This window comes from Dendronephthya gigantea, unplaced genomic scaffold, assembly GCF_004324835.1.
Source record: "Dendronephthya gigantea isolate DGI-Jeju-01 unplaced genomic scaffold, DenGig_1.0 000012F, whole genome shotgun sequence".
NCBI lineage: Eukaryota > Metazoa > Cnidaria > Anthozoa > Malacalcyonacea > Nephtheidae > Dendronephthya > Dendronephthya gigantea.
Window position 1 is genome coordinate 3,037,754 of NW_021163022.1, and position 13,776 is coordinate 3,051,529.

General features: G+C 35.7%; 3 protein-coding genes and 1 long non-coding RNA gene across 6 annotated transcripts; 2 read left to right on the forward strand and 2 right to left on the reverse strand.

Moving 5' to 3' along the window:
* The first annotated feature begins 124 nt into the window (after positions 1–124).
* LOC114519082 (disintegrin and metalloproteinase domain-containing protein 10-like) lies at positions 125–4,778 on the forward strand. Of its 2 annotated transcripts, XM_028539139.1 has the most exons (7): positions 125–229; positions 371–1,339; positions 1,609–1,811; positions 1,945–2,326; positions 2,674–2,987; positions 3,197–3,341; positions 3,791–4,778. In XM_028539139.1, the coding sequence occupies exons 2-7, from the start codon at positions 415–417 to the stop codon at positions 3,970–3,972; spliced, it is 2,151 nt and encodes a 716-aa protein (XP_028394940.1). In that variant the 5' UTR covers positions 125–229; positions 371–414; the 3' UTR covers positions 3,973–4,778. The 2 variants fall into 2 exon arrangements, with proteins under 2 accessions (XP_028394940.1, XP_028394939.1); XM_028539138.1 differs by lacking the exon at positions 125–229 and having other exon boundaries at positions 297–1,339.
* Positions 4,779–5,508: 730 nt separating this feature from the next.
* On the reverse strand, positions 5,509–7,461 carry LOC114518918 (clathrin light chain A-like). The gene is made up of 5 exons (XM_028538952.1): positions 7,280–7,461; positions 6,754–6,837; positions 6,325–6,398; positions 6,054–6,206; positions 5,509–5,916 (listed from the first exon to the last, which is right to left on the reverse strand). Exons 1-5 carry the CDS (start codon positions 7,403–7,405, stop codon positions 5,745–5,747), a joined length of 609 nt encoding a protein of 202 aa, XP_028394753.1. The 5' UTR covers positions 7,406–7,461; the 3' UTR covers positions 5,509–5,744.
* A 664-nt stretch (positions 7,462–8,125) lies between these two features.
* Positions 8,126–10,885, forward strand: LOC114519135 (mitochondrial import inner membrane translocase subunit TIM14-like). Its single transcript, XM_028539210.1, has 6 exons — positions 8,126–8,186; positions 8,271–8,319; positions 8,658–8,740; positions 9,069–9,145; positions 9,381–9,451; positions 10,145–10,885. The coding sequence occupies exons 1-6, from the start codon at positions 8,184–8,186 to the stop codon at positions 10,210–10,212; spliced, it is 351 nt and encodes a 116-aa protein (XP_028395011.1). The 5' UTR covers positions 8,126–8,183; the 3' UTR covers positions 10,213–10,885.
* Positions 10,886–11,110: 225 nt separating this feature from the next.
* LOC114519136 lies at positions 11,111–12,764 on the reverse strand. Of its 2 annotated transcripts, none has more exons than XR_003686548.1 (2): positions 12,593–12,764; positions 11,111–11,899 (listed from the first exon to the last, which is right to left on the reverse strand). It is a non-coding gene; the product is annotated as an uncharacterized LOC114519136 (long non-coding RNA). The 2 variants fall into 2 exon arrangements; XR_003686547.1 differs by having other exon boundaries at positions 12,251–12,764.
* Between the last annotated feature and the right edge of the window lie 1,012 nt (positions 12,765–13,776).

The following is a 13,776-nucleotide window of genomic DNA, read 5'->3' on the forward strand; positions in this document are numbered from 1 at the left end:
TGTACGCGTGCGAACCTATATTTGAGAGTAACCCCCCTTGATTTTATCTACATTTTAATCCGCTGAGCCCCTCCCCCCCTTATAGGAAATGCCATAATCACTAAAATTGCCACATTTCCTGAATTCTTTTACTCTATAATCAATCGTTGATTGCAAGTTGCAAGTTCTTTATTCTTCTTTACAGAAAGAATTCTTGCCTATATTGACTGTATTTCTGCGCATTCGCCTTGTAAGTATATGAGCTCATTTGAATTGCAAATTTCGTGTCGTTTGTGTATTTGTGCGAATTCGTACATTCCATTCTGACAAATATTCAGGACGCTCTCGCTAGGCGCTTCGATAACAACAAAATTTACGTTGCGTTTTTTAGGTTTTAAAGACTTCACTTGAAGGAATTCTGGCGAGAAGACCAGAATGAAGGCGTTGTTTTGGCTTTTTGCTTTTTCTATTCAAGTCTTTTGGGCTTTTAGCGTTGAACGGAGACCCTTAACTGAACTTATTCATCATTATGAACCGCTTGACTATGCTGAAGACGATATAAAAGATTCGTTTAAAAAGGGACTCGAAACTAAGTCCTTAGACTTCAAAGCTTTCGGACGGGATTTCAAACTTCGTTTAGAACCAGATAGAGATACGTTTTTCCCTGATTTAGCAGGAATAAACGACGAAGTAAAGGATCATATCAACTCCGCACTGGCTGGATATCTTGAAGATGAACCTAATTCTGAGGCATTCGGCACAATACGAGACGGAAAATTCGAGGGAACAATATTCACGAATGACGAAGAATATACTGTAAGGCCGGCACAAATGTATTTCACAGAGCCCCAAAAGTTTCATTCAGTTATTTATCGTTCAAAAGATGAGGACGAAAGCCTAAGACGGAGAAGAAATATTCTAACAGATGAACCCCGCTCGAAAAGACGCCGAAGGGAGACAAATGCGTTTGATGAACCAGATGAATTCAACTTGTACAACGAGGAAAATAATGATAACATGAAGGTTTGCAATATTTCGATAGAGGGTGATTATCTTTTCACAGAAGCCTGGGGAAATGACACTGGCAGAGCTATTGGCGAAATGGTTTATCTTGTGAGATTGGCGAATCAAAAATTCAAGGAAATGGCGCAGACTCCCGAATGGAAAAGGGCAAAATTGTTCCAAGTTCGTCTAATGATAGGTCATATTATGGCATACACCTATGAAACAACTCCTGAAGCACTCAGACCGAAAAACATGGGTGTTTCCACCTTTCTAGATTTCGTGTCTGATCTAGATTACGACAGTTACTGCCAAGCATTCTTTCTCACTTACCGAGACTTTGAAGGAGGAATTACAGGTATAGCTTTTGCAATTTAGTCGCAAAAATTCACAGCAGTCAGGTGAATTTATGTAGTTAGCAAGACCCTGTGTAGACCAATGACACTGGATGAATTACACAAATATCTTGTACCTTAGAACTAGTTTAAAACTCCAAATTGATTGGGTAACAGTTGCATAACTTTTTATTCTTAGTAAAACCAACCATCTCAGGAATAATTCACCTGGTTCCCTACAAATGTTGTGCGCCTTAGTCCTAAATTGGTAACTTTATAATTATGATTATAGGTCTATCATGGAGTCTTGAAGATGATGGTGGCATTTGTGAAGCAAGGCGTTACTTTATTAAAATCTATGAAAATTTCAATGTGCAAAAGTTGAAAAGTTACAATACAGGTGTTGTCACATACAAGTTTTTCGGGGAGATGGTAAAGCCTAAAATTGCAGAAATTGCATTTCTTCGTCAAGTTGGAACAGCCTTTGGTGCACCAGTAAGTTTTTTCACTGGCAAACAAATTTTGAATTAATATAGTTTGTCATGCATTCTCAGGTCATACTGTTGTAGATAAATTTCACTCATCAGTAATATGATAACTTATTGATTCTTCGCAACTTTTTCTTCAGGATGATCCAGACACAAGCGAATGTCAACCTGGCATAGGTAAAGGTGGAAATTACATCATGTACAACAAAGCATCAAATGGAGGTCGAGTAAACAATGATAAATACTCCCCATGTAGCATACGAGCAATCATTCGTACCTTGAAATCCAGTAAAATCACTCGACCTTTGATAAAAGATAGGAATGACAATGCAGAGCTGAAGTGTTTTGAAACTCCAGCAAGAATTATTGAGCGTAGGCCTAAATGCGGTGATACAGTTCGTCAAAATCAAGAACAGTGTGATTGTGGCTCGCCAGAAGAGTGTAAAATCAGTGATCCAGGAAACTGTTGTGATCCTAAGACATGCAAATTACGTGCAGGATCTTACTGCAGTCCCAATGATGGTATGTTTTATTTATTATAGTGTTATGTTGCATTTAAAACCCTTTCTTTATCTTGATCTTACAGAATCAAGTTACAGTTTTTTGGTTTCTTGAAAACTAGTTCAAATAAAATCCTTTAACCACCCTTACTGGGTAGACATAAATACATACAGGACCAGAAAAGTATTTCCTAACTGCAATTTTACCCATTTAATTTGTATTACACTTTGATTGGCTGCCAACATTGTTTAGATTTTACATGTAGCTAGCCTGGTTTCCCTCATGGCACAACCCTTAGGTCAATAACAACATGTTTCTGTATCATACCCAACAATATTGTAATTTGTAAATGTATTTGGAAACTTTAGGGCCATGTTGCGATCCAATGACATGCAGCCATAGAAGTGCTGATTATGTTTGCCGTAATGGAACTGAATGTGCTTTTGCATCACGATGCCGTAACCTTAAGGGCTTTGCAAACTACCAGTGTCCGGGGCGAGTCAAGAAAGGTGACTTCAAACCTTGTGCAGTCGAAGCTCAAGTGTGCATGGATGGGATCTGTTCTAATTCTGTGTGTCGTAGATATGGTTTGACAGAATGCCAGTGTTCTGAGACAAAGTACCAATGTTATGTTTGTTGTAACTTCCTGAATATGTGTGTTCCAGCATTACGTATCCCTAAGGTTAGTGTAAGCAAGTAGTTTATTTTTGCACAGTTTTATATGAACACCATGCAGAAGAGTTATAATTTGTCTGCTTGCTTCGTCTTACCATAAATTGGTCTTGCCAAATTTCCCAAAACTGAAAATATGTCTTCACTTTGTGATCACTTTTTATACATATTCCCAGAATGATCTGACCACTAATGTAGCAATCATTTTGCTGGCTTTAGGTGACTGGTTTTAGGAAACCAACTTTACCAATCGGTGCACCCTGTGCAAATGATACTGGTTACTGCGACCTCTTCCATGTATGCGAGATTGTGGATTTACAGACACCGATTAATAACATTGAAGAATTGTACTATAAAAGAGAAGGCAAGTATACTGATATTTCATGGCATTGCCTCTTTTAGAATTCTAGAGGGGACTAAGGGTCCTAAGCCTTCTCTAAGTTTATTCCATTGAGTTAAATCTCAAAATTGTTCTGATCTGGACTGGGACTAGAGGAAAATATAGTCAACAATGTTGGCAGAGTTCAGTTATGAAAATACTTTTAGTTTTGCCCTGATAGTGCAGCCTTTGTTACAAACTACACTTGAAAGGTTGAAAAGCTATGACATGTACAGATGACATTAGTCCACTGATGGTGATCCATTTTGAGGTGAGGGAGTTTTCACAGAGCTGGAAGGGTGAATTTAAGAACACGTCAAAAGGGTAACTTTTTTACATCAAGCTCTGGGGAAAGATAAGGGGGTCACGTACTAAAGTGTAGGATTTTTGGTAGTTCACCATTCGAATGATTTGTTCAACTTTTTTTACTTAAGATGTGAAAACGATCACCCGAAAATACTGGTGGGCCATATTATTAGGGACCGTATTTTGGATTGCTTTTATTGTGGTACTTATCTGGTGCGTGAACAGGCGTACTCCAAGTAGCGTTCCTAAACGTACTGCCAATCATGAAATGGCCTTACTTCATCAGAGCAACGGTCATGGAAGCCGATAACTTTGTTTTCATAAATGGTTTTGCTTTTTTGTCAACGAGTTGCCTAAACGCCAATTGTATAGATTTTTAAAAGTTTTGTAAATTTACGTAAAAGTTTAATTCTGGTAAGCTGCTGTTACTGTGATCAGCTTGTACGAGTTTATTCATACACAGCCAGCTTTAGTCAAATTATAAGCGACGGGGAGTGTAAGAACATGATCTCCTTATTCCCCGGAAATATACCTGGATTGATTGGATTTGTGTTCTTATTCATGTCAATACAGTAGGACCAGTACAGGCAGTAGTCATATTTCTTTAACTGTTTCAGCCAGCATTTAGACACGCTCAGCTTTCTTTTTATATAAGAAACATTGTCATTGATGTAAATGTTATTATATGGGCAATAATTATATAAGCCTCTCTGTATAGACCGTGTTTGCTAGGTGTTGTACGTAATAGCTTATTATTCACCAGATATTATCAAGATATAACCTTCTGTTCCTGTATTTACTCTAGCACTCATTCCAACTAAAGGGCATCAATCCTGGGAATGGGGGGAACATTCCCCAGTAACCCAGTTTTAGAAATGAGGGGGACAAATATCTAATTATCATTATTATCCCCCTAATTTTCTCATGTTTGAAATCTTTTTCGTGTTTATAGGGCTCCCTAACTTCAATTGTCTGGTTTTTATAAAACACTCTATTACCGTACTCCCCCTCCAATTTTTGCCATGGATTAACGCCCTTTATTCCGAATACAGTATATATACATTCAAATAAATTTTATTGTACGAGTAAATCAGTAGTTACATTAATACATTACATACCAGTAATAAAGTATTTGTATGCTAACCAACTTGTTTTTTTAACATACGTTTCTTTGTCCATCCTGGCGACGACCGCACCAATGGGGACACTGCCACTGGTTTATGGCTTTTGACCTAACTCTACCTAATAGAGTACTTGACCTAACTCTACCTAACATTACTGTTGACAGTGGTAAACTATAAGCATTTCTGTCAACTGTCAGTTAATCTGTTAATTTAGGTCATGGTATAGTTGCGAGCTACTTGGTATTTCACTAGCTAAAGACCGCTCACACGAGCAACTGGGTATTTTACTAAAGACTGCAAATAGCGCATCCGAGATACTGTTCCTTGCAGTGTATAAAACAATCTCTTGATGCCGAGAGAAAACTGCAATAACATTCAAATTGCACTCTTCTCAATCAATTAGCATCAAGTACACAAAGGGTTGCCATAGTCATCGTAGGTGATAATCTTGGCACCCATGGGGCAGATCCAGACCTTGGAATATCTATTTTACCATATTCTAATTGGCAACCGTGGCGCCCTGTTCGCAACCAATTTATCAATCCAATGCATAAAAATAGGGAGCCTAATATTTATTATGCTATGGAACTGCAGCCAACTGGCTTCATATGCATATACTGTCCCTTGTGGATTTCATTTTGATTTTTTTGTCCATAATCCCAGTTTGTGGTTTTTGAAATTCTCAATTTTAAAAGGCAAAAATCAACAATTTATTTTGATATAACTAATACAGAAACTATGTAAAAACTACACATTGTAAACTTTGCAGCAAAAAGTGTAACTATTTAATTCAAAGACAAAGTATAGCTAGCTATAGTTCATTCGCTATGTGCTAAACGACTAGAATTTTTATATTGAGATCAGAATTATATAGTTAGTTCATTTTCATGTGTCATTAATTACAAAGACAGCGAGACTCATTGAAGGAATATGAAGTAAACTAAAGAATGTTTGTACATCATCGGATTAACGGAGTTTGTTTCAATTGTAAAAATATTGAACGCATTCTTGATGTATCTTTTGTAGGTTTAGCACCTTTCGGATTAAAATCACACAAACGACAGACTTTCTCCCATTCAGTACCAGGCTTTGTTTCATCTCGCTCGGCAATGAATTGTTCTTCGTCCGCCCTGAGAAATGGATACATAAATATTTCGGTAATAAAACAAATTATTTAGAATATCACTAGAGATAACTTAACAGTCTTCCTCAGTTACTTTGAAAGCTCTTCATGACTAATATTTTCTTACCCAAATATATTTCATACCTGTTATTTTCTTTAGTCTTTCCAAGTTGTTCATTTAATCTTGCATACCATTCTTCTAGCTCTTTCTTGCCTTGAGCAATCCAGTCTTCCTGGTCTTGCCTTTCTTTCTCATCCATCTCATCTAACAGTGCAGACTTTTCTTCCCTCCATTTCCTATCAAAATATATTGTTGATCTTCATGTTTTGATTGTATAAAACAGGTTGTTATGCATAGTGCTATTTACTATATAGTTCACCATTACTTTGCATTAATGCCACTTCAAACGTTTACCTGATACATTCTGGTTCAATTTCTGGGACCAGACTACCTCCAGACATTGAATTTAATGGTATATCATTGTCATCCTAAACATATAATAGTATACTTGTGATATACCTAAGCAACTTTCCTGTTAATAGGCAAATAGGGTAGTCAGGAATACACTACACATGTAGCAAATGAGATGTGTTTTAACCACTTTGAATCAAATTAGTTAAGCTTACAAGGCAGTAATCTTCAAGGCTGTTGTCATTGCCATTATTTTAGCAACTTAAGAACTTGTAGCAAGATTGTCAACTCAAGAGTCCACAAAATATTATTGCAATGTTTCCTATTTTTCTTTCCTTTTTAAAACAACATAACTTCATGAATGTTTGTAAAAAAATTTAGGTTTAAATCAGCTTTCAAGAAAAGTGACACAATAAAGTATAATTTTCATACATCCTCTGAAAAACCATTTATAGCTGGACCACCAACATCTTCATTACCACCAATCAAATCACCAGCATTATCATCTGTGGGTGCCTACAACCATTGAAGAGTATTTTTTAGATCACTTAAAATTGTTCACTATTTCACTACAGTCAAACACACTTTGAATGGGAAAATACTTTCCTTCTTTTCAAATTTAGATATTTGGAATCAACCATCACATTTTTTCCTTCACTTTTTTTTATATTGAGAACTTTATCCAAATATGTATGAACAAAAAAAACGCACAATTTCGAAATATCATTCAGCAACTACATATATTGATAGAATAAACAGCGATCCTAAACGATTTTTTCGACTGTGAAATAAACTTTTTTCACCCGTTGTAATAATAAATTTAAAGAAAAGAATTCACATTGTGCTTTATAACTAATAACTACTGTAAAAATTCTGTCAATTGTAAGCAAATATTTGATAGATTTTTACTATCATGTCAAAACGGGCACTTTGGTGCACTGCAGTTTTTTAAACTTACACCGCCGTTTTCATCTGTTTGAAAATCTTCCCCTAACTCGGCGAGTTCGTCCTGCTCTCGAGCAAGAAACTCGGCAGCAGGATCGACTTCTGCGCTGCCATTTGTGTTCAATAAATCGTCTGCCATTATTTTAGTTTAGCCACACACTTGGGAAAGGAAGACAAGACACGTCCTTAGGTCCTTTTCTGCAATCATGCTACCACTTTCATCACGAGAATTTCCTTCATCCCTTTTCTTCTAATGTCCTCTCTAAAGTCTAATCCCTCTCTCTTACCCGCTTACTGCTCCTTCACTTTTGACTGTTGAACTAAATTATCTGAAATAGATCGAAGGGCATGCAGTGGACATTTGTGGAGGAGGTAAACATCACTAAACATGAGTGAACCTTGATAAAAATTTCCCCTAAGTCCCTAAGATAAAGGATGAGGTGGTGGTGGTTGTCGGTAATTCGGATGGGAAAATTTTATCTAAAAATTATCAAAAAATTATTATTTCGCTAATAAGTATTTGGTTCATTGCATTTTCCCTTAAGAGGAGTGTGGCCACTGAAATCATTTGTGCACAGATGAGTTGGGAAAATATGCAAAAATACTGTTGACAGGGTTTCGAGATTAACACGCGTGTTATTCATGACAAATTACTAGCAAATGCAGTTTTAATGCACAAAAAAATTGAAAAATATATTTCCCAGTTTATAATAGAAGGATTTTTTTACGTGTATGACTATAATATGAGTTAGCAAGTCTCATGTAATTAATCCATTTCATCAAATTTCAGTATTAAAACAAAACAATCGCCTTGAATCGAATTTTTACCCATGCGTGGAGAATGCGTGGACACGTTTTATTTATTATTGCGTCATTTCCTATCTTCAATAAGTGAGTGAACTGAAGTTCTTCTTGAAATGGTAGGTACAGTATTGTCAAACTCGATTTGTTTGTATTTATTTCGTATGTATTTTTAATGAAGGGAAAACTTTTCTACCAAATAGACAACTTTAGTTTTGGCTGGTCTTGGCATTGCTGGTGCAGCTTTTGCTGGTATGTATATTTATATTGTAGTACACCATAATAAAAGTTGGTATTTGTGTTATTAGGTTTTCTGTAAGGAAAACAAAATTTAATGTCAGAAATTATCTGACCTCTTTGATTTTGTTGAGTTTAGTTTGGCATAGATTCTTAGGCAGCCCAATGGCAAATTGTGAATGTTATGAAAAAAACCTATGATTTAATATGATTATGCTTTTAGGTATTTTGGGGTTACAAAAAATGTTGCAAACTTTAGAAACAATCTATATGTTTTCTCACATGCCTAGATTTTTCTCATTTTCATTTTCCAACAAGGCTTATATATGCTAAAAACGACTATTCTTTGACAGGCCGGTTTGCAGTTCAAGCATTGAAGAAAGTAAATTTTGCAGCAGCGTTTGAAGCTATTCCAAAGACACTACCAAATGCAAATGTGAGGAATGATTTGAAGAATAATAACTTGGGTTATAAGCTAAAAATACACTGTAACAATGAATTAGTATTTAATTCCTTGTCGAATTAATTCATTGTTGAAACCAAGTCTGCATTTTATGTCAATTTTTCACTTTATTCTGTCCCATATTTTCTATAGCTCTACTTTTCTACCATTGATTGAAGAGATTGCCTGTGAAAACTAATTAAACCCCCACTTTTAATGTTCACTTCTTTATTGATCACTTCCCAAGATGTGCCACAAGTTTAGGAGTTGTGGGTTTTTATTCATGTAGAAAATCTAAGACCTACGTACATTTTACCAACAGGCATTAAAAGGATATTATAAAGGTGGATTTGAACCAAAAATGACAAAACGAGAAGCCTCTTTAATACTGGGTATCAGGTATTCTGAAGCCTCTTTAATACTGGTTTTTCTCAATATCAACCTCGTAAACTCTGGGGATGAGGTTGTCTTAATATTTAGAATTGATTTCGTAACATACAAGTGATGTCGATTTTTTGCATAATCAGCCAGTTGTTGTTCAAAATTATCACTGAATGGTCATTTTTCTTGCTACACCTCAGTAGTCAGTGCTATTTAATTGAACTATATTAATTCTTAACCTTATCTTTTTTAGTGCTTCAGCTCCTAAAGCCAGAATAAGAGATTCTCATAGGAGAATTATGCTGCTAAATCATCCTGATAGAGGTGCGTTTGGTAGTCAAGATTATATAACATGACACTTGACATATATATACTAGCTGAGTAAAAAATACTTGAAAAACTGGCAAGCAAATTCAATATAAAGGCTACAAAAATGGAAGTCACTGGGGAACAGTTTAAGATATGGCCCCTTTTTAAGGGAATGTGCACACTATTTTATCTTTGGACCAATTTTTAGGTTTCACATATCTGTATTGAAGTAGATAGCTAGGGCCCAGCCTTTTTGTCAATCACCCTACCCTGATGGTCATGCAGCCCAATTTATTTTGTTTTTAATCAGATTAAGGTAACTCAAGTACAAAGTTGTAACTCTACAAAAACCTTTGATGAATGGTTTTGTACAATAGCATTAGTAAAAACTCTGATCTTAAAAATTTTCACAAATTTCCAACACTACGTTTTCTGGCGATAAAAACAAATTACATGATTTGTTGTTGGTATTAAGCTAATTTCTTCACAATTCCTACTGTAATTCATCAGCTGCCATGTGATGAAGCACTAAAACTCTATATCAAATTGTGTGCTTCTAATAGTTAACACTACAAATCATGCAAAACTACCTATGAAAAAGTCTGGAGTAACCTAGAACGTCCATGTATCATGGCAAGATTACCACTCGCAGGCTTGGCTCAGAATGATGTCCAATTGATGAAAGCGTATTTTTGTCGTTTTTTTCAGGGGGCTCTCCATATCTCGCCGCTAAAATTAACGAAGCAAAAGACTACTTGGAGGATTCAACAAAATAGCCATCGCTGCTGAGAAATATCTTTGAAGAATTTGACGGTAATAACGTGTAATTCATAGTAAGGGTAACTAGCCGAGGTAACCAATTTTTGGCTAGTATCGCTACTATACTAAGGTATTGAAATTTCTTTTAACGAAGCATAGGTTGTAAAACATAGTCTGGCTGAAATATTATCAGATTGATTTTCTGTTGATCGGACACTTCGGACCCCTTTACAAGAGCGAATTTCCTTCGGTAAATTTTCTTTGATATGGAGAATTATTATTCAATCTTTTTGTCTAAATTCATTTAGCGTAAATAATTGATGACTGAAATACCCCAATCCCACAGGCGAAATGTATTTGTTGTAAAGTAAATATTGTGCGCGGGGTGAAGCTTCATGTAATGTTTCATCGATTACATGAGAGACTCGTACTTTAGTTTCTATATAGTAAAAAAGATGACAATTTACATAATATATTTATTGAATTCATTATATATATTGTACATTGTTCATTTTGAACCATTCCGTTAAATAATAGTTTTCTATAAAACCTAAATATTTGTCCTTCCATCGAATCACATCTTTTGTGTTCCCAATGTATTGTAGTGCCTAATTTCATTCGCAATACCATGCATGCCCCAATATTTCCCTTTGGCAGCTGATTTCACTTGTTTATAAAGCAATTTTTGCTCCATGGCGACGATCAGTTTTCTTAAATTCTCAAAAATTGTTTACAAGCCATTTATAAACGAAGTTCATCCAGTGGTGGTAATCTTGTTGGAACGTACCTAACTTCGAGTTTTTGACTACGTGCGATACGCTTTTCCGTTAAAGACGGTAGCGAAATTGTACTTTTTTGTCTGTCCCACATCCTGTCGTTTTTACTTGACAGATGTTTTAATGTCTCTTGTCTTTTTCCCGCCGTATTCATTTCCTTTTGTGTTTGAGTGTTTGTCGCAGGCCTAATTGTTGTCATTTTCATAGGCGGGTTTGATTTATGTTTATTAAACTCTGTTTTAGTTAAGGGATAATTGTCCTTTCTTGTGGTATTGATCAGGCTGTTCCTTGCAACTATATGCGGATATTTTGCTTTCAAAAAGCTATATTGCTTATCTCTTAATTGTTTCATAATTCCTCTGCATTCTTTTTGATACTGCAGTATAGTTTGTCCCAGACGTCTTTTTTCCATGTAATTTCGTGTCGTTGCAAGCTGAATTGATCTTGTTCGAAATGTTGATTTGCCATCATTGAACATTGTTACTATATATAAGATCCTCTCAAGATATGATTTCTGTACTGTAGTTTTTCAGAACGACCGTACTTGTCTTCTTTTACCGTTCAACATGAAATATAGAACACTTCCTCTTTACCTTGGACTCCAAAGTAATCTTTTGTAGTTATACTGGGGGCTGCTTCTCTTTAAATCTCTTGTGCTTCTAAGTTGGTTTCTTAAAAGACATCTTGTTCATCTCTGTAATTCTGACTTTCCTGTTGCAATATTCAACAAAACTCTTCGTCGTTAATTTCCTACGATGATTGTTATCATTTGAATTTAGTTAAATTGATTTCCATTCAATTCTGCCGCTGATTTGTAATTTGCTATTTTCCGTCGTGCGGTCCGCACCTTCGACATTTCTTGATTAGCAGTTCTGAGGCTATTCCATTGACGCCATACGTGATTCGGATAATTCTCGTGTCTGAGTGCCTAAAATTGCACATAGGACAAAATATATAATATAAACGAAAGAAAAGAATGGGAGTCTAAGTTCTCTATGAATTTTACTCGTTAGATGATCGTGGCATCATCCCTGCATGTTTACAACTGTAGTTATTATATCGTTTGATTTTAAATCATCTTTATTTCTGTATTGGTCTATATAGTGCAAAGTGACTAGAAAGTGGGGAATATTAGTAAGGGAAGTCTGAACATTTCAAGGTGCTGCGCATGAACATATTGAAATATTGAGATATGATATATTTATTTGAAAAGACTAAACATATACCGTTTTACTGTCTGGCCTTAGATCAGTTCTAGAACTGTTATAATTGTGTATACCTGGATGAAATTTTCACTTCATCTTCAAGACTTCAACACATCATGCAGCAGTTGTAGGTATATACGTATACGTCCAATTAATCCTCGCTTGTGTGTATACAAATGTAAATCCCCAAATCGTCTTTATATATTCTATACTATCAGTGCTTGGTCATTAAAATGGCTTATTTACTCGGATAAATTTATTCTCCCCAATAAAGCAGCAAAGAAACAAAGGGTATTAGGACCGTTCTTGAAGGTAACGTTTAAAATTCGTTGTTACGTATGTTTGGCTTTCAACTAAAGACCGCAATTACTATCAAGGATACGGCTAATTTTAATAACATTCACTTTAGTCTTTACCCGCGACTTCTCTGCTGTGTTTGTTTTCGTTAATTCATCTGCCCTGAATTTGCTCAAAATTTTACGTCTGGTTCACCGGCAACGCTATCATGCGTATATTCAACAAGCTTCAATTCAATTAAAAAAACAAGTCATATCGTATGAGACGACGTCAGTGCAGGTGCCGCACAGTCTCAAGGTACTGTTATATAATTTGTCGTGTTTGAACGTCTGTTACAAGATCTAAGGTATATATATTCAAATCTTATGTAAATATATTCGGCTTAAAACGAATGATTAGCTTGAGAAAGTAACATAGTGTCGCTTCTATGTCCCTCCGAAGCCGAAAAATTTCTCGCGTACAAATTATCACGCAAAATTGTACTACGTTTTATGTTTTTTCCTGTCCAAAACGATTTTCACTACCGAAACTATTTTCATCATACACACAAGCATAAGTTTAATTAGGAGTGCAAGTTGTAGCAAGTGTTCATGCTGTAGTAAGGCCTGATCAGTGGGCCTGACAGGCTAAAAACGCGGTCATTCCGCTTAGTGTTATGTTTGTTTCCTAATTCCCTGCAAGTGTCTCAGAACGATATGGCCAAGATATAACCCGAGAGAAAATAACTTGAAGTGCATTTCATCTAAAATGGTCCTAGGTTGAATTAAAGCGGTAAAGTTGTGGTGTGTTAACGAGAGATTCATTAATTTAATGAACTCGAAAGTAAAGATCAAAGATCATGAAGACTGAAACAACTCGAAACTAGTTTCTTTTGAACAGGAATAAAGATGCGGGGACCGGGGACTTGGGAAAAGCAAAAAGCATACTTTTTGTATTTTAGTAAATATAAACTCAATATCCTACTCACTGACAATCAAAATTATTAAGCGTGACATTTAACTTAATAGAAGCTTGTTATCTTCATAATTATTCACTTAGTTCAGCTTTGAACAGATACATTTTTTAACAGCTATTTTGAAGAAAATCGATATCATCAAAAGTGCCTTTAAATCTAAACTTTCCACTATGTGAATAATGTGATGTTCTGTGTGTGTGGGAGTATATATTGGTCAATATTTTTTGCACCCGTTCCTTATAAAAACGGTAGCACTATATATGGGCAATTCCAATTTGCCAACCAGAAAGCGAAATTAGCCATTTCCCAATCGAGCAGGGTGCTGGCTCTAGTCGCGAACCGCAAAGC

What these genes read in the sequence shown, in the direction of transcription:
- LOC114519082 (XM_028539139.1), top strand. Translation starts at nt 415, where the DNA reads ATGAAGGCGTTGTTTTGGCTTTTTGCTTTTTCTATTCAAGTCTTTTGG. An exon ending in GAACAGCCTTTGGTGCACCA is followed by an intron (nt 1,812 to 1,944) that starts GTAAGTTTTTTC and finishes CTTTTTCTTCAG; the next exon opens with GATGATCCAGACACAAGCGA. An exon ending in CAGCATTACGTATCCCTAAG is followed by an intron (nt 2,988 to 3,196) that starts GTTAGTGTAAGC and finishes TGCTGGCTTTAG; the next exon opens with GTGACTGGTTTTAGGAAACC.
- LOC114518918 (XM_028538952.1), bottom strand. Translation starts at nt 7,405, where the DNA reads ATGGCAGACGATTTATTGAACACAAATGGCAGCGCAGAAGTCGATCCT. An exon ending in TAAATGGTTTTTCAGAGGAT is followed by an intron (nt 6,399 to 6,753) that starts GTATGAAAATTA and finishes TTATATGTTTAG; the next exon opens with GATGACAATGATATACCATT. An exon ending in AAGACTAAAGAAAATAACAG is followed by an intron (nt 5,917 to 6,053) that starts GTATGAAATATA and finishes TCCATTTCTCAG; the next exon opens with GGCGGACGAAGAACAATTCA.
- LOC114519135 (XM_028539210.1), top strand. An exon ending in AGACACTACCAAATGCAAAT is followed by an intron (nt 8,741 to 9,068) that starts GTGAGGAATGAT and finishes TTTTACCAACAG; the next exon opens with GCATTAAAAGGATATTATAA. An exon ending in TCTTTAATACTGGGTATCAG is followed by an intron (nt 9,146 to 9,380) that starts GTATTCTGAAGC and finishes TATCTTTTTTAG; the next exon opens with TGCTTCAGCTCCTAAAGCCA.